This window comes from Cuculus canorus, chromosome 6 (genome assembly GCF_017976375.1).
Source record: "Cuculus canorus isolate bCucCan1 chromosome 6, bCucCan1.pri, whole genome shotgun sequence".
NCBI lineage: Eukaryota > Metazoa > Chordata > Aves > Cuculiformes > Cuculidae > Cuculus > Cuculus canorus.
The window spans coordinates 31,877,369-31,904,871 of NC_071406.1; the positions used below are offsets into that span (position 1 = coordinate 31,877,369).

Below are 27,503 nucleotides of genomic sequence, written 5' to 3' on the forward strand. Positions count from 1 at the left end.
GTGTCAAAGTGCAAAATTAAACAGATAAGACAAAAATAATTCACTAGTTAAAGAACCCCAACATACTTTCATTTGACTTTAAAAATTGTCATTGTCTGTACTTCTGGAAGCAAAGCTACTTTTTGAAGTTAGAGGATATATGCTGGGATTATGATTGTTTATGCAACTTTTAAAGTAATTACTGTTTTAATTTAATCACTTAGGCTAAACAGTTACAAATGTTAATGAATTCCAGTCTTCTATACTACATCGTAACACTTCAGTTATTATAAAGCTTTGATCAAAATTCTCTTTGAACTAATGGAAAGATGATTAGCATTCTAAAACTAAAAAATGATAGCTTTTAATTTTGAAATGTGAGATAGAATCTACCTCAAATTGAGGATACACATTATGCTTGTAGTTACCAGTTTATGGCTAGATGAATTTTTTATTAGGACCTTAGGAACCATATAAAATGCTACTCAATATTTTTATAACAACATTTGTTTTAAAAAAGCAGAATGAGATGATTTGCAAACATACACAGTGACTGCTTGTACATTCCCATCAATGAAGGAGGGTGTTGTTGCTGAGGAAAGCTACATGTCTAGGTGTTATCAGAGAACCACTCTTTAGTTATTCAGTCTTAAGTATTTCATGTCCATTAAACAGTGAGTCTGAAATTTGATATGCTGAAAATAATATGTGACTGTAACTTTGAAGTTGTTATCGAAAGAAATACATATTTTGGGCTTTAGCTGAGGTTTCCTCAAAACTTTCAAAACCCGTTTTAAAATAAGAACAAGGAAAATTATTGTAAGCAAATTACTTAAATATTGACTGTTTTAGTAAGTGTTTAGTGTGTAAGTTTACTGTGTTCAGTTTACAGTTCTCAATTGCTGTATCACTGTGTGATATCTTACTTCTAAAATCACCTGACTGTTTATCCCTTCAGTCTCCCTTTGGGTTCTTGTAAGCAACTGAACCATGTAGCAATTCAGGAGCTCAGCAATTCTTTCAGTACACTTTGGATCCATTGGTGAACACTGTTACCTACTGTGAGATTGTCTTTTAATACAGCTGATGCTACTGCCTCATCTGACAGATGTTCAGATTTCAAATCCTCTGCTTCTTTACACCTAATTTGTTACAAATTTGTCCTTATCTATGTTTATCAAATGATTTAAAACAGTTGTAACTTTAAAAAGCACACTTTTTAACTTTCTTAATGTCTGCTTAGACACCACACTCTTGTGGTGGATTACAAATGCATTTCCTTAACCTCTCAATGCATTTTACCTGTGAAAGCCTTCTTCTTCGTGGGCAGGCTGGACAGAATCCCTTCCAGAGGACCTGTCTTCCTAAATGATTCTACAAGGAGGAAGAAAGCCATCCACTTTTGGCTGGTGAATGGTCACTCCCAAGTCCAATTTGTAATGCATAACATAGAAGGAACCTCTGTAGCATCGCGTCTGTAATCTCAGGCTATTCCTGCACAGGGTACATTTCTTGTCCAAAACTTTTTCTGCTAAACTTCTGCTGTCTTGTTTCCATGATCTCCATTCCAGTCCAAAGAACCTAAGGTGCTCTCTACCTCCAAATATATTCCTTCTTCCAAGGGTTCACATTTATTTGGGCACATTTTACTGTGCAGATGTTCTGCAAGCAGGATCAATTGTGATTTCTGAGACTTGTTTTTTCATTACACATAAATGGTAGTTAGGACTAACACTGCTAAACTAAACATCAGTTCACTAAACATCAGTAACTTCATCAAGAATGCGGAAGTCTGTGTTAGGCAGAAGGCTAACACTGAGGTTGGGAAATATTGATGTCTGTTGCATATTGGAAGGGATTAGTCCTTGCTCTTGCTGAGCTGCCAGATTTGACTTCAGTTGCCAAAAAAATAAAAACGAGTCTCTGCTTTTTTTCTTCTTTCCAATGTTCTGTAACTTTTTGTGAGTTACTATTCCCAAGCTACCAACTTCCCTTTCAGCTTTAACTTTTTGTATCTTACACAGTTTTGCTTATCTGGATCTCTCACAGCTTAACATAAATATATATTTTCAGTAATGATAATCATGAGTCACACAGCTGCGCTTCGCAGAACTGTGCCGGAGTCAGGGATAGATAAACCCTCAGAGTGTTACATGCATGTTATTGTGTGTTGTTTTGTTTATACATGTATAAATAGGCCTTACAGAAGCACTTAGCCCTTAATAAGAAGTTTGTGGAATAGAAATAGTAACAGAGAATATAGAGGGTTTATCTCTCTTAAATTGTGCTTTACCTCCCTTGAAAGAAGATCAAGGTTTATAGCATGTTACACAGTTTTTCCTGCCAACAATTTTGAAACTAGTAAGTCTGCAAGAATTTAGATTATATTCAACTAGGTGTGTCTGAGCACTGTCTTTTAGAACTTATACTGTGTGTACAACTACATGCGCTGTACCTTTTCCTAGTTCAAGGCTTGTCACTCTGTTGACAATTTATGGAAACCTTTCGTAAAACATTACTCTTTCTAAAAAAAATATAGATTTGAAGATCAGAAAAAAATGAGATTGTCTTTTAAATTGCATACATTTAATCTTAGTGTTTTTAAGGAAAATAAGAATACAGAAGCAGTCACATTTGTAAAGCAAATTTTATTTGTTTTGTTTATTTGTAAAATCAGATTTTTTCAAGAGATAGATTCAATTTAAAAAAAATAATAAAAATTTGCTGGTGCCATTGTGCATAAACTAACTGGTAATAATGACAAAGGCCATGGAAGGAGCCTGAAAGACCTTTTTATGCTGAATCTGGAAAAAAAAAGGTATTGCTGTTTTTTTTCCTTCCAGTAGTAAACTATGTTATATCTCATAACCAACTCAGATCTGCCTAGGTCCCTTGATTCAGATTTTTAGGACTACATTTATTTTAGAATTCTCTCTTCTGCCTGCTTAGATGATCTCTAATTTAGGTGATTATTCCTGTAATTGTAGTTGGCCATTAAACTGTATCACCAGTCTTAGATATCTTGCTAATGTGACTAACTCTACATGTGGTAGAGAACACTGTAAAATATCTGTGAAGTAGTTACTAAGTCTGCCATAAAATAAAATCCGGAAGTTCTTTGTGTCCGTTGCTGCTTAAGGATTAGAATCTGCTTATATATTTCCCTTTATACCAACTCTAAAATGTTTCTTTAGTTGAAAATTCCATCTGTTTTCACTTAAAAATGCTCATTTATGCATATGACTATTAAAACTGTTTAAAATTTCAAAACTTAGTTATGTTTTTATTTTGAAAGTGTTATAAAATTAAATGCGATTAAACTTTCTAGGACATCAGAAACCTTATTCTAAGTACTTTCTTTGAAAGAGAAAATTATGTTTTGTAAACAGAACGTCAAGTTTCATCTGTCTCCTGTAAAGTTCATCAAGGATTAGTATGTGCCTGCTATGATTTCATATTGCTGTGGGTTTCTTCTAATGATAAAAGGGAATAAGTTGGCTTAAGTGGTACTTTGAGGTAAATCTTTGAAGAGCTCATATTTCAATTCTGAAAGTTTGTATTTTTCTATTCGGTAATGCAAGAAGATGGCCTCTGATGATAGATCCTCAGGGTCAGGCAAATAAATGGATAAAGAACATGGAAAAAGCCAATAGTTTGCATATAATCAAACTCAGCGACTCTCAGTTTGTTACAACACTGGAAAACTGCATTCAGTTTGGCAGCTCTGGTAGGTTAATGACTAACGAAAGTGTAAATTACAGAAGAACCTGGAGGGGGCACAATTAGCCAAAAAATGTAACTCCACTGAGCATCAAATGTTAAGGAAAATACAATTTTTCTGTTTTGTTTTGAATCAAATTGGTACTATACTAATTGAAGTCCTCATCTCAGGTTCTAAGATACTTCTTAGCACAATGTAATATGTTTAATTTGTATCTTTTAATTGCTCTTTGAGATCTTCTATTTCTTTGTTTTCATGCCATAATAATTTTTTTTCTAAACGGTAATGTTGTTTTTATTTGGCTTGTCAAGAGTATAAATACCAGATTGCTAAGCTGTGAACATTAATGATTCTTGTATTCTTTGCGGTTTCCTTATTGCAAATACTCTTATTAACCTCAAATATAAATAAATTAATGAAAACATAGTTACAAGTCCAGCTGTTTTTCAATAACTGGATGACAAGTAAAGACATTGATTGTTTATCCTCCATTATTTCTTTCTTGATTTTGAGAACCTCATATGGTTATGGTGAAAACTTAATTACGTGAAGTGTTTTCTGTGGCATATGGCATTTAATTTGTTATTTCCCTTTTTAAAAATAGTAGCCTTAAGCTGCTGCTCTAAGCTATTGGCAGCAGTAACGGTGATAGCATTTTAGTTGTTTTTTTCAAATTGATACAATATTGACAAAGAAATTAAAGGTACATTTCCTTGCTTCATTTTTTCAGTCAGCTGAACACTCTAAGAAGCATTAACCATATTTCTAGATACTACTTGATCAATATTTTTGTTGTTTGCACACTGTAAATACACGTTATACCTATCTATTGTAAAGAACAGTCAATCAGTAATATAAATGCCGAGAAAGCTGACTAATTCTTATGTCATTTTGAAGTGCTACTGGAGAACATTGGAGAAGAACTTGATCCTATCCTAGAGCCACTTTTGCTCAAACAGACATTTAAGCAGGCAGGGAGTATATGCATTTGCCTTGGAGACTCCACTATCGAGTATGCTCCTGAATTCTGCTTTTATATGACAACTAAGCTGAGAAATCCACATTATCTTCCAGAAACATCTGTTAAGGTGAGAATTCGGAAAGTGGATGTGCAACTTTGTTCTAATTTTAAAATGACTTCTTGGCTAAAAAAAGAGAAGAATTTTTGGCATTTGTTTATTCTTCCTTCCCTGCCAACACTGGTCTTCTTTTACTGTGCTGGAGGACTGGTATCACCTTAGAAGTGTTGACATTCCTCATATCTAATACTTCACCTTGCAATACTGTCATTCTTTCATACTGACAGGGACTGAGTTCTTTAATTAATTAATTTTATCAGCTTTCCTACTCTGTACCCCTTGATGCTATTGAGTCACCTTTTATTACAAAAATATTCACAAATACTTAATATAATAGTCACCTCACGAGCAAACTCTATCTTAGGCTTCCATATTCATGATTTTTATCTGTATTGTAGTTAGGGACAGAAGTCAGAATTCCTAGCATTGTGCCTTGTTTATAACAGCTCAAAAATATATTTACAGATTTATGTATTTGATAACTATATTCTTACTTTTCGATGTTAGAACAAAAAATGATGGTTTCCTGCTTTAAAGAATAAAATTGATGGTTTAGTCTTTTTGAAGTTGCTTGGGAGATGTACCCCCATTTTATTTATTATTTTTGAAGAACTGTTCATAGTATTGCAAATTTTCACTTTAGTTAAATATAAACTATACTGAACAAAAAACCTTGAAATCAAGTTTTTTAACTATTGTGATATTCAGCAAAGTAGAACAGCAAGTTATTTCAACATTGGAGTACTGATGAAACAGACGAAAATAAATGAAAGGGAATAACTTCACTTCAATACACGTTGACTCGCATAGATATTGATCTTTTGTCAAAAAAGGTGATTAGCTGCATGTTCGTAAAAGAAGATGAAATATGAAAGGAAGAGAACATTCAACAGATTTACTTAGAGTACATATATATATTTAAATGCTAGAGGAAGATTATTTCCTAGGATTTTTTTTTTTTTTTATTTAATGGACAATTACAATCTCCTAGGTGCCAATTGTCAGCCAATACAGTTGTCTTTCTTTTTTTTTTCTGCCAGAATATAAAATTTCTAAAGATTAATCCTCTCTAGTTGGGTTCCATGTAGTCAGACTTAAGCTGTTGATTGCTCTTCTAAGAAGCAGTTGCTTTATGGCGTGGTTGGGTGTACTCCCAGCTACAACAGACACTGCTGAGCCAGCTGACTAAGGTGGCTCACTTACAGGGAGCAAAAGGCAGAAAAGTAGTATCTAAATATCTTGATCTCAAGCTCACTATGACATTCATTGGTGAATTTGTCCTAGGGATTATTCAGGAGCTAGTTAATGAAATGAATCCAGGGAAAATGGTCGTACTGAATTCTGCTGTGACTTATATAGTGAAGTCTGCAAAGACACGAGTCATGGATTTACATGTGTTTACACTACATAACTATGTATTTGCAGTTATTAGCCACTTGGAGTAGCTTTTCCCTGTTTCTAAAATGATTAATTAAATGTAGGAAAAATCACTAAAAAAATAGATAAATTTTCAGCACTGCTGAGAGAATACTGACTTATTGATGTCTATAAAAATATCATTCTCTCTCCTGGCGACCGAGGGAAATGTAGAATGTTGGCAGCAATTAGGGGGCTTAGACCTCAGAGGTTCTGATATCTGAACCAGCCAACCTTTCGGGACATGGCAGGTCTGGTTGAAAACTAACTCATAATGTTTTTCATAGCTAGCCTTTTACTAGAAGGGAAATGGTGCCTATGGGAGATTTGAAATGTTAAGTTCCCTCTTATATTTCCCATTAGTAGAGTTGTTCAGTAAGGAAAGGAAGACATAGGCCATGTTGCTTGTGAAGATTTTAGTGATTCTTAGTGTCATATAGACCTGAACCTTCTATCAGAATTCCTGTGTGCAAGAACAGTGTGATATGCTATCTGTGCTCTTAATTTTTTTTTCAGATGAGGCTTACTATAACAGAAAACTATTAGTGATGTATTTTAAGAAATTTAAGACACCACTCCTCCTAACTTTAAAAGCAAAGGTGATGAAAAAAAGCCTCAAATAGCTGGGCATCTTTCAGGTATTATTAGTGGCAGAAACAGATAAGATCAAATTAACTTCACAGATACTCCACATTCTAATTGATCACTAGGTTCAAGGTGAATGCTCTTTTGACACGCAAGTCAGTAGCATCTGTACCCACCAAAGAGAATCTGTAGTCAGTTACCTAGTCAGTTAATTAAAACCAATACTTTAATCTGTCTTGATAAGTAGATTATTTTCTTGGTTTTGAACTACATGCTTCAAACGATTTTATAGCCTTCTGCTGTCAATGCATTCCTTCTCATGTGAAATATTTTTGGTCCTTCATCAGCAGGTGCATGGGGGGTGAGGTGGGAGTGGTTCCAGCTCCATTATAAATATGTGATGGTATGGGAATTCTTTTGAAGAGTAAATTTTTTTCAGTCATTATTTTCTCACGAAAAAGAGAAGATCATGCCATCCAAATTCTGAGATACAAATATCCCTTTAATAATAACACCACAAATTGCATGTGAAAAAGGCTGTTAGAGAAAATGTATGTGTCAGAGGCAATTAAGTTAATTCATATCATATGGACCAGGCACTGATACTCAAAGTTTCAGAGTAATTTTGAGGAACAGAATGAAGTTCTATACATTCCTGCAGCATCCCTTTTATCTTAACTTTCTGGGTTAATCCTGGAGTTAGCTTTCCAACACAGAATCTTAGACCCTCGTTTATTCTTAAAGCTTAGTTGAGAATATTACATGATATTATACAAACCTCACCTGTAAATGAAGAAGCATTTTAATTGCACCAGGCCGTAACTATGCTGTCTTTCAGAAAATATTTCTTCTAACAGGTGATGTTGTTGAACTTCATGATAACTCCAGAGGGAATGCAGGATCAGCTTCTTGGAATTGTAGTTGCAAGAGAAAAGCCAGAACTTGAAGAAGAAAAACAAGCACTCATCCTTCAAGATTCTCAAAATAAAAGGTATCAAGATAACTTCCCTTGCTAGGGATAGAAGCAGATTGCAGTTTAAGGAAATAGAATAATGGGAAATACATTTTAGAGACGTTATTTTTGCTTGAGTTAACAGGAAATTCAAGACTTATTTTTAAGAGCCCAAACTTAGGCTTCTGTTTGTGTTATAGGCCGATTTGTATGCATGCTCTTACTTCTGTTCCTACTGGTTATATCTTTCTTCTTGTGATATGCTTTCTATTTCTCGTATTAATAGAAAATGTTAAAGAGCTGAATTGTGGGTTGTATAATTGCAAAATGTAACTCTTGGTCCTGTCCTCTGGTTTTATGCATTCCTTCCATTATGTTGGCATATGATTTGCTGTCCTCACAGATTTTGATTAGATACAATTAGGTTATATTTTAGAAATGTTTTCATTGTGTGCTAGATTTGCACTGTTTGTACACGGCAAAGGGCACGTTTCCCAATGGGTCAAAGCATGAAAGGTGCAGTATTAGAAGTGATTTGTCACTTCCTCCCTTTACTGTCCATTTTTAGCCTAAAAATGGCTAAATTTTTCAGAAATATAGAAGAACATTTAATAAGAAAAAGTGGAGTGGAGTGGTTTTGTTATATAAGTTGAATACCATGAATAAAATATATATGTCTTATTTTATAGAAACTAACAGCTATAATCTTGTACCTATAACTGCTATAATCTTGTATGATATTTTAGGCAACTAAAAGAAATAGAAGATAAGATTTTGGAAGTCCTTTCAGCCTCAGAAGGAAATGTTTTGGAGGATGAAACTGCTATTAAGATATTGTCTTCTTCCAAAGTCCTGGCTAATGAGATTTTTGAAAAACAAACTGTAGCTGAAGAGACAGAAAAGAAGATTGATGCTGCTCGTATGGGCTATCGTCCTATTGCTATCCATTAGTGAATCTTGTTTTTTTCTATTTCTGATCTAGCCAACATTAAGCAGATGTACCAGTATTCACTCGTGTGGTTTATTAACCTTTTCATCATGTCTATAAATAATTCAGAGCAATCAGATGTTTTACAAACAAGGTAAGAGTGCTAATTCACCATTCATAAGTAGTGATGCATTCAGTTACTCCAAAAACGTTACCATCATTTCTCTGAAATGTTTAGTCTCAGGCATTGCATTGTGAAATACGTTTTTTGTACATATATATGTCAGATCTTTCTCTGGAAAAGAATTTATTCATAGAAACAAAATGGCACAATATATTACAAGTGCAACATATTCCACTATTTCTATTTACTAATTGCTACCTCAAGTGATGTGAGAAATTACGAAGTATCAGTTAGATAAAAGTGGTCCACTTGCTTTGATTTTATATTTCATAGCAGAAGTATATGACAGGTGCATTCCCATGGAATGTAACCATGTTACATCTGTAACTTGAAAGAAATTTACATTTTGTCTCATGGCCATCTTTGTGTCAGTATTTTGTGTATAAATTGCACATGCCCATTTAACCGATGAGGAGTCAGTGATTTTTAAAGGATATAATGCTAATAAAAACCCAGAAGCATTTATATTACTTAAAGTGAATAGAAGAAAACAAAAATAGATTGAAATACAAGGCTGAAAAGGACATGCAGATCAAACAATGTAGCTTGCTCTCAATCTTGGTGTTCTATCACATCTTTCCACTTTTCAATTACAATAGATCACACCTACATTTCTGAATGATCATGATGTCTGAACTGCAGGAATACCCTCCGAGTAGCTCCTTGCCAAAGGATTGGTGACCTAGGTAGCTGGAAGAAAGCCACAGAACCTCTCCACACCTTTGTTACTACCTTGAAAGAAGTATTTGAAGTAGTTGTACAAATTCAGACACTAAATTTCTAATCACCTGAATAGGCTTTTCCTTATTTTGACTATGTGCTCAAGGTATTCACACTTAAACCTTTGTAAAACAAGAGGTGGCCTCATTGTTTTATTTAAAATAAATACTTGGTTATAAATCACAGAGTTTTAGAAATATTTGTATTATAGTGTATTGAGGAAAATACTCTGCAGAATGAGAAGAATATTTCAAATAATCTTTACAGATGGACTGTTTTCATTTTGGCCCCAGTGTTTATATTCATAATGAATTTTAAAATTGCTACTCTTTTCTGCCCCTCTCATTTCCTCTGAAAATCTTGCGTTCCTGAAATGTAATTGCACTTAAATGTTTTTTATGTTATTTTACTCACAAATGCATTTAATGATTGCTTTGGGGTAATTGACCAGAATGAGTATTAGAACAAAGGTTTGTAATAGGTTTCTGGAGTGCACTTTTTTGTAGCGTAATATTAATGGAATATTGTTCTTTTTCTGACACCTGTAGGCTGAAGACTCTCAAGGATCATTTTACTTACTCACTTTATGTCAATGTCTGTCGCTCCCTCTTTGAAAAGGACAAGTTGCTCTTCTCTTTTTGTCTAACTGTGAATCTCCTGAAATATGAAGGATTGGTCAGTAATTTAAAATAATTTGCAGTTTGATATGACATATATTAAACAGCATATACAAACTGTCAGTACTGGGAACACAGAGGATAAGAATAGAAAAATAAGTTTGTATATAATTATACTTCTTAAGCCTCAATTCAATGGTATTTTATTTTAGTGAGCAATTATAAGCATGGAAAAAGATTTTCTAGACTAAAATAAATATATAACAAACAAGTATGGCAAACCTGAGCTAGATAACAGTTTTTCTAAACATTGCTTAAACCTATGTTACTCTTACAGTGATCACTGCAAAATTTTACTGTAATGTATTCTGAGTTCTAAGAGCATATAAAAAGGAATTGTAACCACTAATTTAAGAAACTACTCATTTTTTCACTTAAGGTGATAAATGTGTTTATTTTTTTAAAGAATTCCTCAAAATCAAGCAGTTATACCAACTGAATTCTATTAATTTCTAGTAATTAGTTTCAACATATTTACAGGATTCTTAAAATTCTTAATGAAATACATGCGTTTTAACCATTTAATTTGCAAAATGGTATTTATGGTTGCTTGGGGTTGTTTCTTTTAAAGATTTAAAATTTTAAACTTTTGCAATTTTTGTATTGGGGAATACATGGAAGTGAATTCTTTCAAGAGCTGATGGTAAAAACTCACGGGACACGTTTCTTCCATTCACTGGGACTTCAATTTACAAATTCAAGCCATCAAAGAAGTTTTGAGATACAGGAGTGAAGAGAAGGGGATGAGACATGTAATAGGCTGATAGTCTTTTTCATATTTAGACTTGTATTATAGGGAAAGTTTGCAAAATGCATGGTTCCAGTATTTTTTTCCTTCAGCCTTTTGGGATCTGAAGGATGGGTCTGTAAATTGAATCAGTTAACATTGTTCATTCCCAAAGTTAGGAATGTAGATGAATCTTTAATGGGTTGTATCTTAGGATTTTTTATTCATTAAATTCATGCTTAACTGAAAATCAGGCACTTAATACTTTGGAAATTAGATTTTAGTAGTTGTATAAAGCTTTTTCAACTAATGCAAAAATTCAGATAAATGCATTTATTTCCTACATATTGTACTGAACTCATTAGATTTATTTATTTGGTCTTGAGAGCAATGTTTGTCATTGTAGATTGATGAGAATGAGTGGAAATTTCTGTTGACTGGAGGCATAGGTTTGGACAATCCCTATCCTAATCCGTGTACCTGGCTTCCTTCAAAGTCATGGGATGAAATCTGTCGACTAGAAGGTTTGCCATGCTTCACAAACATTCGTACAGATTTTACTTGACTGAAGAGTGGATGGAAATTGGTATATGACAGCTTGGTAAGTTTACATTCCTGATTGCTTGAATTCATAAGCTAATTAAGACATTGAAAACATTTATTCAGGGAAAAAAAAGCGTTGTCATTTTACATAGTATGCTCTTACATCCATGAATGTAAATATTTAAGCAAATGGTGTGTAATAGGAGATTATTGGCAATTTGTCAGGTGGCTTCTGAATAGCAAGTAATAAGTTATTTGAACTTGGATGGAAAAAAGGCAACAAAACCTGTAGTGGTAAGGTGATTGTGAAATTTGCTAGACTTAAGGCAACCACTGTCCCTTGTCAATCTATGTATTCATTTACCATGCTTTGATGATACCTTTTCATGCTATTGTCTACCATGCTCTTTTCCTGGATAAATATAAACCCCCCAATTATTGCCAAGTAAAGAAAATAAAATGTGTTATTTAGGAGACCTGTGTTCTATTCCCAACTCTGAGAGTGGCCTGCTGATGAAAGTATGAATGACTTACTTTATCTAACTTCATCACTCTTTCCTTAAAATCCAAATTCTTTAGATGACTTTTACTCCATCTTTGGACACTTACTTCATCTTTGGTCTTACTATTAACTCCTTTTTTGCTCCTACATACACCTCCTTTTCTGCTTCTTGATACGCAAAGTGCTCATCATATGCATACCTCCTGAACAAATGATTACAAAGTTGTCCTCCTTCCCTGCTTGCACCATATCTGATAACTGCTTCCATGTTCAGATAATATTGCCCATTTGTGCTAGTCCATTGAACCACTTTCCTCACTGTTAAATGATGAAAATTTATCACCAATATTCAGTCAAATGACCCAGGACTTCTTACACCCATTTCAAAAAGACTGTGTATTTTATTCTTTGTAAATGTCAAGGATTTAGAAACCCTTTCAATTTAACAAATGGGCCTGAAGTATGCAGAGAGGAAAACAATGGATTTTCAGTTGGAAATGCTCATAAATATATGATGAGAGACATTAAAGAAACTAGGCAAGTGCAACTCCTTCCATTATCCACATTTCAGGAAACAGCAAATAGCGGAGATAAATCTTTCCTTAGGCATTTACAAAAATGATACAGCAAATTGAGGGCCTTAGTTCTTCTTTGGAAAATAGTCACTTGGAAAACGAACAGAGAAATTATGGCCTTTGAAAAAAGAGATTGAAGGAGAAGACTACTTCATTATGCAGTTTGAGATTACAGCTTTTTAAAGCAATGCCCAATATAAATGAAAGGTGCTGACTTGCAGAAGTAAAGACTCAAGACGTGTGCAATAGCTATGTGTGCATTCATACAGCCAAACTGAAAGAAACAGAAGTTTTTAGTGGTATTCACTAAAATGAGATCTGTGGAATCAAGTTGTCACTTTATTGATAAAGAAACTAGCAAACAGTAACCCTGAAGGACGTTCACTTACTGAAACTTCGGTGCTAGATCAAAAGAAGAGCGTCATCTAGCACTGTCTGATACAGAAGAATTGCCATGCTTTTACTTATGTGAAAACATTTTCATTACTTATCTAGCTTTAATACACGTACTTTCATTGGAAAGCACTAGAATTTTCAGAAATGCTAGTTAAAGGTCTTGGGGAAGATTCCTTTTCGGTAGCTATTTTTTTTATTATTACCAGTGTAGTTTATCCCTATTAATACGAGAACAGCTTTTTTTCCCCCCCATCATTTGTGATACACATTCAAATAAAGGGCAGTTTCATGCATATGTTTCTGTTAGATGACACAAATTTAAATAAAAGGCAGTTTCATCCATATATGCATGTCTGTTAAAAAGATGGCACAAAAATCAGCTTTGCTCAAGCTACTTTGTTACCAGCAACCATACACTGAATACGGATGTTTTTCAAAAGAGTTTGAGATGCACTTTCATCCTCCTCCTGTTGTAGATCAGGTCATATCCAGAAGTAAGAGAGACTTGACTTCAATTCCCCCAGTCATGAATCTATGTATTTTATTTAAAGTTTTGTCACATATCTTGGAGTATGGACTGAAATTCAGTTCTCCTCTGGCTTGCTGACTTATTGTCAAAGGTTTTGATGCACCTTTTCTCATGGAGAGTGGCATAGTGGCACAGTTCAACGGAGCCTTCAATGCAACCTTCACTCCTTAGTGCTTGCTAATTCACCATTTCCCACTAAGCTTGCAAGTTCTTAGCTAAATTCTTCAACAGCTGTTGGAGACATCATTCTGAGGTACTTCTTTTTCTGATCTAAAAATAATGCAGCGTTCTGGATTCTGATCTGAAACTAAGTGCCTAGAAGCTGGAGGAGGGAGCCAGGCTCCAGATCCTTAGCAGAACATAAGCTCAATTGTGATTTGATTTGCTAGGTCAAAGCTGCTCAGCATGCCCTTAGTGCAGGTCTGTCTGCATAGCTCAGTGCCCAGCCCTCTACAGGCAAGCCTAAGGAGCTCACCAGCAGAGCTGTAATACCAGTTTCCAGAAAGGCATAACTAGCTGGCACTGTACTTCAAATAAGAACTTAATGTGCCACACAACCGCTGCTGTTCCCAATGTGATAACTGCAGTAGCAATATAATAGCTGGATTATTCATAGGCCATTTACAAGCTAATGTTTCTGGTACATTGTGTGGTTTAGTTTTCCAATTCTTGTTCTCCTGCACTAATTTTTCGCATTCAGATGCAACCTAGCTCATAGTCATCGTGTAATACTGTAGTGTCATTGTCATCGATTATAGGGTTATCATTGTAACATTGAATATTGACACCATAATTTAATTCTAACAAAGAGAAGGGTGAAGTGCATTTTCAGGTTTGCTCCAGCTCATTCTTTCTCCACTTCCTAGAGAATAAACTTGGGGTTATTACATTTTAAACACCTACAAATTACTATAACTTCTCTGCTATAACAGAAGCTCCTTAAATATATAATTAAAGTTTAATCTTTAAGCCTTAAGCATGTCAGCCCCATTTCTGTAGATTAAGATTGAGGTATCAAGTTAAAAATAATTTACTCTCACTACAGGTAATTCACAAATGCTTTAAACAATGTTTAAACACATTTATAGGATGCCCAGCATCAGGATTTTCCTGCAGAGTGGAAAGATAAGTTGGGGGAGTTCCAAAGGATGCTTATCATTCTCTGCCTGAGACCTGACAAAGTATGTACAGAACTTTCACCTTATTATTTGTAAAGGTCTGTCCATCTTAGAAAACAAAAGTATTTGCAAGAATGCATTTCAGCTGTGTTATCCACAACTGTTCTACCACATTCTGTCATAAAGGAAAACAGGATGAAAAATAGCAGCTAGTTTGAAATTTTAATTAAAAAAAAAAAAAAAAAAACTTTTGAAAACAGAAGTGTAGGCCTCCAGATTTTGTCAAGTTTCAGTGTGTGCACCAAAATGCCCAGCGTCTCCTCCTTGAGACTGTCTTACAAACCCTGTGAGTTCCTCTTTTCAGCACACTTGCTGTTCTTGCTTATATAACTTTCCTCATGACTGCAACTAAATTTTGCTGATCTGGGAACATAATTTAATAAGGAGGAGTGTAGATAATGCAAGCTCTTAAAGGAGGCAATTATTGCATTCACAGATCCATTTTGTTCCATGGAAGTGTTTTGAAGCAGAACTGTTCTGATTGGAGTCTGTCTAGCTGTAAGACTTGAATGTGGCACAGATAATAGGTGCTCCCAGTTGTGAATTTTTATTTGAAAAAGTCAGTCTACTAAAAAACATATAATATAAGTATTTGCTTAGACATTTCTTCATACATTCACAGGTTAGTGGGACTACTATTAGTCCACCACTGAGCATAACAACAAAGAACATTGTGAAAGGTAGGAAGGTAGGAGTTAGTATAAACAGTTATGACCTCTGTTCCAGAGAGCCTATGGAAGAAGTCCTCAACTTCCTCACACAACTGTTCAGTTTTATATTAGACAGATAAAAATATCAATGTTTGTATCATATAGAGAAAAATTTTTAGAGTCAGAATTTACACTTTACTTCTGGAGTTTTGACCGGCAGGATGAGCTTTCAGAGTGTTGCGCAGATGCATCAGTGTGGAGAGACACGGATGGCGGTGTATACTGATGCTTGGAGACAAAGTTATCCACAAGACGCTGCCTAGTTGCTGCAACTTCTTCTTCAAAAGAGTTTATTATACTTCTGCCAGTTTTACACTTAAAGCGAAGAAAAAGATTGACACTTTCAGTTGAGCAATTTAGCTGTCAGGTTCAGCTATGTTCAAAAACCCACCCATCTACCACTAATTCTAGCTTAGAAGCCTGCCTTTGGCTGTGGTCAGCAATATTGCTGTCCAGATGGTGCAGAGCAGTTTGACAGATACTTTGTATGTATACAGCTATTTCATTCAGAAACTCCTTTCCCAGCCTTGCCAGTAGGAGTCAGTTCAGTGAGAACTTTTGGGCATGTCTAGTGTACTTCTAAGGTAAACTGTGAGCCTACTGTTTAGCTATATTTAAAAATCATATCACAGGGAGGAAGACTTCAGTTTATTTTTCTTCTGTGTGAAGAGGCATGATCTTGCTTCTCAAGATGCATTGGGATATTGGCGATTGGAGATGGCAGCATGCTCTGGTTCAGCCCTACTGTGCAGCCCTCCAGGCTAATGGTGACAGTATCCTTGGGAGCAAAGTGTTCCCACTTGAAGCTGCTGCTTCAAGTTTTCTGTATGCTGTACTGAAATATAAAGTAACATTTTGGCCAAGACCTCTTTTGTGCCCTGGAACACTGCTCCAAATCTTTCCCTTATTGATGTTACCTAACCTCGTCTTCTCACTGTTAGACTACCTTTTAAGATTTCAGACTGCTCCCACTGTGGCATACGATCCTCTACAAAACTTTATCTATTTGAGTCTGTTATATAAGGAACTTAAATACTTAACCTTGACAGTCACCATGTGTATTTTCAATATAGAGCATTTAACAGCAAGGCAAAGATCTTATTTGTGCAAACCCACCAGGAAGTAAGATGCAGAGCCATTACTATGCCTCATCAGCAGATTTCGTTCACTTGATTCTTACTGCCCATAGGATCTGGGGTCATAGCAAAGATTAGCTGATCTTGATCAACTTGTTGAAGGAGCTCAGTTTTGTGTGCACTTGTCAATGTTGACAATATGGCATGCATAAAATCCCAGAAATGGGGAGGAGTAGAACAGGATAACTAAAACATTTGAAATGGGCTTTACAGTTTGGAAGCTTAGACTGATTTACATGTAAAACTGGGCATGTAAAGCCATGAACTGGTCAAATTCTATCTTTTCACGTGTTGTTCATTCCACCTGAGAATGATATAGCTGCTCATTGTAGAGCTTCCTGGGTTGATTACTGCACCCCAGATATTTTTTCTGATGTAAAGGTTGTTCTAAAAACCTTTATAAAGCAAATAGGTGTTTTTGAAAACTAGAAAGACTACACTGAGAAGCGTTTAGGTGCAGGTTTCTTAACAAATAATGCATGTAAATTATTACCTTAGAATAAGTCACATAGCCTTACGAATTACTCTTTGCTAAAGCTTGGGAATCTTAGAGATGGAGGTTCTTGTTTGCATTCTAGTTTTGAATCTTATATTACCATTATTTGGTTAACACTTACAAGGAAAGTTTTCAGCCGTGTCATCTCCAGCATGTAGTACTCCTCCACTGTCAGGTCATCAAAATGCTTAGTAAGGGACAAAAAGCCACAAACGTGACGTTTGGTGTGTTCCTCCCTGCAACACATACCCAGAATAAGAACAAGTATTAAAGCCATGAAAGTTACTTTTTGAGAGATGAAGAAGTCTGAATAGGCAGGTCTTTTCAGTACTTCTACTGCCTCTCAGTAGAAAAGTATCATACAGAAAACTTATGGAATCGATTTGAATGGATCTCAGACAAAAGCTAGTTGTGAAGAAGACAGAAGGGGAGATTTATGAGTTTACAATATTGAGAGGAACTATTTTCTGCTTTGAATCAAAAGTATTCTCTTTGGAGGCAAACCACAAGAGCTATCAAGAATTGTGTGAGGTATAATTAATGAATTATGAACTATTTCAAGGTTTCTCAGCAAGATAAACTACCAGTAGGCCTCAGCTGTGAACTGTTACAGAGAAATTGGTAATTTTATTATGAGTAAGATGTTGTTAAAGAAATTTGGAGGAATACTTCAAGAACACTGCTGTATCTGTGCTTACCATGGGTCATCGTTTGGTTCCCAGCCCTCCAGTTCTATCAAGCAAAAGAAACATTTTGCCACAGCTGGTTCATTTGGACAGTGGACGAAGCCAGCCTTTGCCATCTGCAGATGACAGTGCAGAAATTTAGAGCCTTATCCAACATACCACAGCAGCAAGCTATTTCTGAGAGCTTGCAAATAATGCCTTCTCCCACTATGTCTATCAGCACAGATCAGGCTGAAAAAACAAATTTTAAGTGCATGTGTGACAAGCAGGTAAACAAGCAACTAGTAGAGGAACCAGAAATAGGCTACACATAGTGAACAGATTTCTGCATAGTGGCGGTATGGGCAGGTTATGGAGTAGCTTTATTCTACCAGAGAATTTCTAGCAGATACCACATGGCACAGGCACTTCAGTAGCAGTGCGTTAGACCTATTAGATTATTATTAGAGAAAATATAGCACCAGACCATGGACATAGAGAAGCTTTAAATACAAATTATGTGAGTAAAAATACTGCAACTCTAACTTTGTTGTTTTCCATCATATTAGAATCGCATCTAGTAAGAACAGTAAAAGTTAATTAAGTTTGTTTCAGTTATCAAACTTCATACCTTCTCAGACTACTCTTTTGCAGTATGACTTATCTGACATCCAGCCTGAAAATTTTATGTACGTGCCAAAGCAGAAGTCAGGTGGATTTTTTTTAATGTTCAAATCAAAGTCTGCAGGGACATAAATACTAAGTTTTCTAAAACGTAAATAATTTCAGTGTCTGAATTTCAGGTAGTGATTATTCTGCTGCTTCATCCTTCCGGCTCAATGCGTACTTTCTTATAGACTTCATTCTTTGAATGAAAATCTGCAATTGGAATGACTACATAATACAATAAATTAACTTCTAAGTGATCAGAGCAAAAAAAAAAAAGAAAAAACCCCAAACCAACCCTATATTCAGTTCTTTAGCTAGACAAGTGAACCAAACAGAAGTGGGAAAAGCCACTTATCCTACTACAGTATTTCCAAGCAGGGAACAGAGGAAGGTTAGAGCATTCAACTTTTCATCTTCTTTAGGCTTAGGGGAAGCTCACAACTCTTCTTGAACATTAATGTACCTAAAAATGAGTCCACATTCACAAACAGTACATAAAAAATAAGGCTCAGTCAAAACATCCATTTTCAGACTTACGTTCTCTGGAGTACACTTGCAGTTGTCCATAAAAGGCCAGTCTGTAAAGGTTTTTAAACGGTTCTCATATTCATACATATCCTTAAAATCACAGAAGGCCTTGTAAGCCAAACCAACCTCTTCCAAGAGCACCTCCATCTATAGAGCCTGCTGCTAACAAAACCCTCAGCCTCCCTCCTCCTTGTAAATTTAAGGCATTATGCTGATTGGTGACACATTACACCTGTAAAGCAAGGTAAGTTTTAAAGTAAAAAAAAACTTACCGGTGAATTTATGAACAGGAAAATCAAAAGAAATGAAGCTACTGAAGCTTCTTCCCCCCCGTGTCACATTCTGTGTGCTCAGTCACAGTATATATTAACTAAAAGCACCTACACTAATGCAGTATGAAAATTAAAATGTTTATAATTGACATGTCAAAAATGCTAGTTAAAATCTCTAGTTATGAATATGGTGATTGCACACATAAATTTTTTAGAACTATTACACTGATTGTAACCAAAGAGGTTGAATTACCATTGCTATTTGAAAACTTTGGTGTTTCTTGAATTTTGTGTTCAGAGGTTAAATCCTAGTTTGAAAATAGTGTTGCATTTCTTTAAAGGGGAGATGGTTACTGCAAAATATTCTACAGCGTGTATTCTAGAATGAATGGTGATATTTAAAAGAATTCTATCTGTAAGGCTTTACAGGATCAAAGCATTAAACTGTCATGTCATAAATTGTCTCTCATTTTGGTACAGAGCCCAGTTAACTTCAGTACGAACCTTAAACATCAGTGTGTACAAGACTGCTGTACACAGCAGTTTTCTAAGCCAAGATTTTAACACCTTTGAAAGGTGTTGCATTAGGAGACTCGAAAATTGAAATCGTCTCCGTAATACAGTTGGAGTAAGTGCTTCCTATTAGTCTGTCCAGATGTGGTGACAGAAATGAGGTTGAGGATCATTTGCACAGGACTTCTGATGTCAGCCCTTTTAGAGCATCTTCAAGCTTAAAGCCTATTTTTTGCCTAGCTTTACATATGCTAAATCATTGATTCCTGTGGGACGGTACTTGTACCTAATTTTATAAGCAGGAATACTGTCCTCGAAATGTCTATAAAAATATTTTGAATAACATGTATTAATGCTGACACAAAAATAGGACACTTCAAGTCTATTTTCTTTTTTTTTAGATAATACCAATGGTGCAGGAATTTATCATTCATAACCTGGGACGTCAGTTTATTGAGCCACCTCCTTTTGATTTGTCAAAGGCATTTTCTGATAGTAATTCTTGTGCCCCACTGATATTTATTCTTTCTCCTGGTGCCGACCCCATGGCAGCCCTTGTGAAGTTCGCTGATGATCAGGTATATTAATATCTGCAGACTTCTTTAATATAGTTGATCCGTGTGTGTGTGTGTGAATGTACGCATATGTCTGTATGAAGCAAGGACCTTTGTTCAAATAAAATTTGAAAATTATTCAATTAAAATTTGAAAATTATTCAAATAAAATTTGAAACCCCTGATTTTAACTGCTCTAAAACATGTTAAAATTGATCTCATGGTTCTCTTTATCACAGAGCACTAATTATTGCAAGTGGATTGTTTATAGGAATGACTAATTTTTCTGTTGTTTATAAGAAATTGTAAAATAGTTTTGATATATTTTGTAATGTTGCGGTGTCATGATCTATTTAATTAATTACTTTGTGTAATCTCAAATGGAAAATGGAAAAATGGATTGGAACCATAATGGTTTAAACGTTCATTGTAAGGAATCCTACCTGAAAATGTTTGGTTTTTTTTTTTTTCTAGTAAGCATTATGTGTAACATGTTACTTAATTAAAAACCACTATAGTAATATAGGACTTAAGGATCGTGAGTGGCATTTACACCTCAGAATTCAAATGTGGATTTTTTTTTGGCTTTGATATTCATTATTATGGCATTTTTAAACATCAAATTCCCAGCAGTCTAAATCAGTTCTTATGTAGTAGGATGTTATTATAATACTCAAAAGCTACTATTTTCTGGTAAGATACATTTCTTGCATTTCCTCACTAATATTCTGTCAGCATTCTGTGCTGTTGAGAAAGACATACTTCAAGTCTCCAGCCACCAAGCTGTAAATGTATCCTGCATTCCATAGTAGGTTGTCTACACCCTTAAAGATCATACTGTTTTCAGGAGTATTTTGAAACTGTCAGAATTTTATAGTTCCAGATTAAATGGATGTGTAGTTGGAGCTTTCCACTGAAAGACAGACGAGGATTTAGTCAACTGGAATGACATGAAAAAAAAGATTTAAACTGTATTTTAAAATATATTGTGCATTAAATATTTCAAGAATACATATAGATGGGAACTCGCATCTACAGAAGAGGAGAGGAGGCTGAGGGGAGACTTTATCACTGTCTACAACTCCCTTCCAGGAGGCTGTAGACAGGTGGGTGTTGGTCTCTTCTCCCAAGTGACAGTGATAGGATGAGAGGAAATGGCCTCGAGCTGTGCCAGGGGAGATTCAGACTGGACATTAGGAAAAATTTCTTTGCTGAAAGGGTTATCAAGCATTGGAACAGGCTGCCCAGGGAGGTGTTGCAGTCTCCATCCCTGAAGGTATTTAAAAGACAGGTAGATGAAGTGCTTGGGCATATGATTTAGTGGACAGATGTGGTTGGGCTTGAGGATCTCAAAGGTCTTTTCCAGCCTAGTGATTCTATGATTCTACGATTCATACCAGAAAGTTTAGTGTATTTATGCAATATTATTCTTACTTATAAAATGCTTTCTATTTGCAGGGATATGGTGCTACAAAGCTTAGTTCTCTGTCCCTTGGTCAAGGCCAAGGCCCGATAGCCATGAAAATGATAGAGAAGGCAGTAAAGGAAGGCACATGGATAGTTCTGCAAAATTGCCATCTAGCAAGTTCGTGGATGCCAACACTGGAAAGAGTCTGTGAGGTAAAAATCCAGATTAATCATCTTATAAATACTTTTGAAGGCATGTCTGATCCCTACTGGAAAAGCCAGTTCAGCATGCTTCGTGACGTTACACAAGGGAAATCATCGCATGCTGATTCTGTCTTTTTCCTTCTACCTGCTGGAGTAGAAAGTGCTTACAAATGTTGTGAGTCTGGCCCATTCCTTGAATGGTAAATCCGGCCTCTGTAACAGTCTCTTCAGGCCAAATGTCTGTTGATGCAGAAAAGCATTGTGCTAAGGAATTTTACTCTTGAACGGCTATAGGTTTGCAAGGAGGTACTAGTGCATATTTATTTTCCTTTTTCCTCATTACAAATCATTACAAATGTAGATTACAAATTTGATCCAAGTGGCCTTTATTTTGCCTCTCCTGAAGGAGATGTAAGTATCCCAGAACAACAGAATTACCATCAGTTTATTTTTTTTAAAAACAGTTCTATCTTCACTCGCATCAATCTGTGCCTCAGTGCTCACTGCTGTTACTGCTCACTTTTGTACCTTAATCTCACCTTCTATTAGGACTTGTTTCAGTGACTTCTAAGAAATTGAAATGTAAAACCCCAACCCAGTTATGACCAACTAAATTGACTTTATGTGAGTCAGCAGGCTGAGGGGACAATAAAGGAGAAACCCAGCCTGCTGAAATTAAAGGCATTATAAAATAGGCATAAGAGAATTAGTTGATCATATCTGCTCATGCTAGAAAGGACATAGTAATCGGCTTAATTTATCACACAGGAGTGTTTCGTTACACATCAGTAAAATACCTTCAGACACTTGCCAAGCAGGGGGCACAGAATGGGACTGCAGCTCCTGGCAGTAGGTGTCTTATTTTGGAAGAAAATTTCCAACAGTTGTCAGAAATTTTGTCAGAAGTTATTTAAGCAAAGCCAATCTTGCTTTCAGGGTAAGAGGATGGAGCAAAGGAATTTGTGAGACAGTGCCAACCCCTGTATTTCCTTTTGTATCTTAGTTTAGACACTGCATTCATTGAACTAGGAAGGTTTGCAGTGGTTTTGAGACAGAGCTTGCAGCCTGTCATGGCCTGTTTGGCTGTTCCTGTGTCTTCTTTTATGTCTAGAGTATTTTTTTTCATTTTCAGTACCAAAGCTATATTGAATATACCAGGACACTCCCACTGAATCCTTCCCCAGAGATATTTGGAATGAACACAAACGCTGATATTACCAAGGATCAGTCAGAAACACAGCTGTTATTTGATAACATTCTCCTTACACAGGTTGGTAAAGAGTAAAAGTCACACACCATCTTACTGTAACTTTCTACTGTTTCCCATGTGTATGTTCAGATTGATCTTCAGTTTTTACTGTACATGTGTTGTATCTCCATTCCAGTGAAATTACTGTTTCATGTAAGAATCTTTCTAAGGCTTTTATTTTTGGGTTTGTATTTTTCCTGACTATCTTCCTAAGTAAACATAGCTTCTGTGATCACACAATCAGTTTGTGTATCTTCTATTCCCCTGGCTTTTAACAATTTTCAGCTTCTTGGCTGATTTCAGTCTGGTTTATAAGTCAGATACAATCGAGGGATAGTGTAGTTCCTGTAAACTTCATGAGGATAATGAAAAGCTGAAGACAGAACTTGACAGAGTGAGAAAACTGAGACAGAGCTTGGCACGGCTCTGTGCTGTTTGATAGCACCTGAGCAGCCAGTGGTGCTGACGCATACCTCGTGGGTGGAGGGAGAAAGATTGGTTTACACTGAAAGCAGGATTTCAGCAAAAAAAGAAAAAAATAAGAAAAAGAGGACATAAATCTGTAGGAAACCAGATTGTGTTAGTTCTCATCTAATAATTTATTGCAATGATATAGGAAATTCTGAAAGAAACTACTTTTAGTCACAGGGGAAGAGGATTGGAACTGGGATGATCTTTTAAATAATGCCTGTATAACAGCTTTGTTTTTCTGCATTTTATCTACTTTAAGTCCTCTTTGTTTTTCTCAAAATAAACACAAATTTTTGTCTCTCTCTATTCTCAGGCATCTGGTGGTGGTGCAAAATCCACTGATGAGGTTGTTTATGAAGTCACAGGTGACAGCCTGAGCAAACTTCCTCCAGATTTTGACACTGAAGCAGCAATGAGAAGATACCCAACCACTTACACTCAAAGTATGAATACTATGCTTGTCCAAGAGATGGAACGCTTTAACAAGCTATAAGGGACTCCTGTATTAACATTCAGAAAGCAATAAAGGTGAGCTGGCGATAACCTTTAAAAGAATATAGAACCTAGACTCAATCTGTGAGGTATTAATGCAAGTGTCTTAGAGAACTGACCCTGAAGCATGATTTAGGTCAGTCAGTCGAACACTTCAAAGAATCTGTGTTCCAAATGGATTTATTGATCTGTATCTTAGAATTAATAGGAGTACAATGGAACATAAAAGTACTATTGTGCCTCCTGTAGAGAAACCAAACCAGAAAGTTTTTAACTACAGATTTGCTAGCAAGTAAAACAAACAGTAACTATGGTTCACATCTGTTTTTCTGCCTCACTGTCATGAAAGATGGAAGGACCTCACACAGTTTCTGACAGATGAAAGCAGATCTCCTCAACACCTCAAATAGCAAATTACTGCCAGTGAGGATTCCAGATAAGATATCACAGTCTAAAGGAGTGAGGGTTCCAGATAAGATATGACAGTCTAAAGACAATGTTTGTTCTCAGTAGGAATCAAAACCTAGTGCTGTGCAAAACAAAGAAAAAAAAGCAGGAAAAAGTCAGTTTGGGTAATTCTTATTTATCCTTTTATGGCTTAAGGCTGATGAAGTATTTAAAAAAAAATCAACCAAAAAAAAAAAAAAAAAAACCCAAACCCACCACAAACACCGCTCCTCTCCCCGTTAAAGCCAGACTACAAGCAGAGAATTCTGCCACTGTAGAATACGGCACTCGCAGCAATGTCACGTATTTTTGAGAAAACTTTAAATAATAATAAAAAAGAACATTTACAGTTAGTGGAGCTCAGAAGTGCTCTGGGAAGACCATGTTTCTGAGGAAGGATGGCGAGGGAACCCAGTATGGGCAGTTTCCTCCAGAAAAGGCTACGGACCTTTTCCCTGACCAATCCAGTGATGAACTGCCTGGTCAGACGGAAGAACACAGTAACTTCTTCTGAAATCCATTCCAGTCCACTCTTCTTGTTTTCAGTGCTGCTCCTGTCTGTCTTAGCTAGAAGTTCCTAACATCTGTTGGGCAAAGAGCTGTGTTGATCTTTTAATCCTTAAAGCAAGGCTGTTAGGTCACTTATTTTGACATCATCCTTTCCAAAATTTCTTTAGGGTCTAGTAGTGATGTCTGCTGAACTGGAAGAAGTGGTAAACAGCATCTTGAAAGGCAAAATTCCAGCACTATGGATGACTAAGTCTTACCCAAGCCTCAAGCCTCTGGGCAGCTATGTGGCAGACTTCCTTAACAGACTGAAGTTCTTACAGGTAAGCACACCCCGTCACAGAGTTTTGTACAATGCTACTCATTATTTTTGTCTCTTGATGTCAGGTCACATCTCCACAAGTGAACACAGACGCACGAATTACTACCACTGAGTAACTACACAGAGTTCAAATCAATTGTGCATCTGTTTAACATAGCCATTTGCCCACCACAGCACCTAACAAAGCACTACATTTTCCACATACCCAACACCTCACAGAGAGCTGTATGACAGAATTGGCCTTCTGAGGTGAATTTGCCAAAAGACTCTTCAACTGCATTCAGATCTGGTAGTGGTAATGAAGTTAATTAGAACAGAATTTAGGAAAATACGGTTGAGTTTCTTTTCCAGCAAGCAAACTTACATTAGTAAAACATTTTAACAGAAAATCGTATGTTAAAAGTCAAATACCAAGCTTTCAGTAGAGTGCTGGAGGAGAAAGCTGCATGAGTTAAGGAGAATCAGTGTGGCTCCTTCACCTTTAAGGCTGCAGATTCCCCAAACTGACTTTAAACAAGTAATATCCAGAGTCTAAACCACAGAACAGTGCTGAGTAATGTCAATGAACTGAAGAAAACCAATCTTAAAGCAGGTTGCCTAATCCATAACTCTTGCAAGAACAGGTCCCAGGACAGACAAAAAGGTCTAGGAACAAAACCCATAAGAAAGTTAAAAATAAATAAATATATATATATATAGCTATAAATCAGGCAAGATTTCGGGTCTAGAAGGATATTTGCAAAATCTGCATTTCCAGACAACCTCTATTTTCTGTTTCTGGACATCCAGTCACCTCGGTTACTTCCACTTTCACCTGCAGTAAGACTGCCAGCAGCATGTGTGAAAAACAAAAATGTCATTTCTTGAAGAAAATTCCTGACAAAAATTAAACTTGTACAAAGGGAAAACTGCCAATAGCTATGAGAATGACTTTTTATTTCTTAGGAGGAAAACTATGTACTAGTAGAGACAACTAGTTTAATTGTCTTCATTGGAGTTCGCTGCACAGGATAATGATAGCGAATTTTTTTCCAACATTATTCAAACCTGATGTTTGCAACAATCAGAAAAATGTCTTCTTGCATGCAGTAAATATTCACCATTGCAACAGACCTCACCTGAATTACAACGAAATCCAAAGCATTTTGGCATTTTTAAAAATCATTTTTATACAGAGGGCTCCACAGTGCCAGCTAGGAGAAAAACACTGCCAAACAAACAAAAAAAACCCTCCCCACACCCAAATCAAGAGAGGTTTAATTAGGCCATTTATCCTCCTCATGAGGAAATCATCTCTCCTCGTCTTCAACTTGCTGCATACAATTTGAACACATGACTTCGATCCTGAAAGGGAAGTGTGACCCTTTCAAAGTGAAAGCAGCCTGCAAAAAAATGTCATTTGCACAGAGAAAAAAGGGTGAATTCTGAACAGCCTCCAGTAACAAGGGAGAGGAGGCAAACAGAACACTCATTTCATGAATTTACAAGGAGGATGCATGTTTAACATTATTCAGACCAAGTCATCCACATAACCTAAGTATTTCCAGGCAACGGTGTTGGGTTTGGGGGTTTTTGTGTGTGGGTGGGGTTTTTTGCAGGTGGGTTGTTTTTTTTTTTTGTCTTTTTTCTAAAAACAAAGCTATATTTCAAAGAAGTTGTTGAAACAGACACGGCAGCCATCCAAAGTTCCACTGCTTTCAGAAAAGAGAAAGACACTCCTGGACTCACAAAGGGAAAAATTAATTCTGCTGTTATTCTAGAAGTTATTTGGTTTGCTAAATACTAAATAAAATAAATGGCAGTTCTTTTTCTTTTCTCCTCCTCTCTCTCTTGCTGCTGCAGCTGTGGCATGAAAATGGACCTCCACCAGTTGTCTGGATTTCAGGATTCTTCTTCATGCAAGCGTTCTTAACTGGTGCCCAGCAGAACTATGCCAGAAAATACACCATTCCAATAGACCTACTAGACTTTGACTACGAAGTGCTGGAAGATAAGGAATATGAAAATGCTCCTGAAGATGGTAAGTAAATGCATGGAACAATTATCTGCCTTTGCTGATCTGCTCAAGGTTAATATTAGTTTGCAGACTTAGAGTTATGCAATTAAGTTAATGAGTTCAGCTGGAAAATATATAAAATTGCACTGCTCCTTCCCATAAGATACACAAGAA

At 36.0% G+C, this 27,503-nt stretch overlaps 1 protein-coding gene across 1 annotated transcript in view; it reads left to right on the forward strand.

The window, feature by feature from the left end:
• Positions 1 to 27,503, forward strand: part of DNAH7 (dynein axonemal heavy chain 7) — a 104,782-nt gene that overhangs the window by 72,160 nt on the left and 5,119 nt on the right. The window contains 15 exon segments of the mRNA XM_054070556.1: positions 3,533 to 3,706; positions 4,598 to 4,788; positions 7,638 to 7,771; positions 8,479 to 8,814; positions 10,113 to 10,239; positions 11,375 to 11,569; positions 14,602 to 14,694; positions 20,082 to 20,258; positions 21,693 to 21,854; positions 22,140 to 22,256; positions 22,978 to 23,115; positions 23,879 to 24,050; positions 24,053 to 24,093; positions 25,182 to 25,334; positions 27,176 to 27,353. Coding sequence (XP_053926531.1) covers positions 3,533 to 3,706; positions 4,598 to 4,788; positions 7,638 to 7,771; positions 8,479 to 8,814; positions 10,113 to 10,239; positions 11,375 to 11,569; positions 14,602 to 14,694; positions 20,082 to 20,258; positions 21,693 to 21,854; positions 22,140 to 22,256; positions 22,978 to 23,115; positions 23,879 to 24,050; positions 24,053 to 24,093; positions 25,182 to 25,334; positions 27,176 to 27,353 — 2,388 coding nt within the window.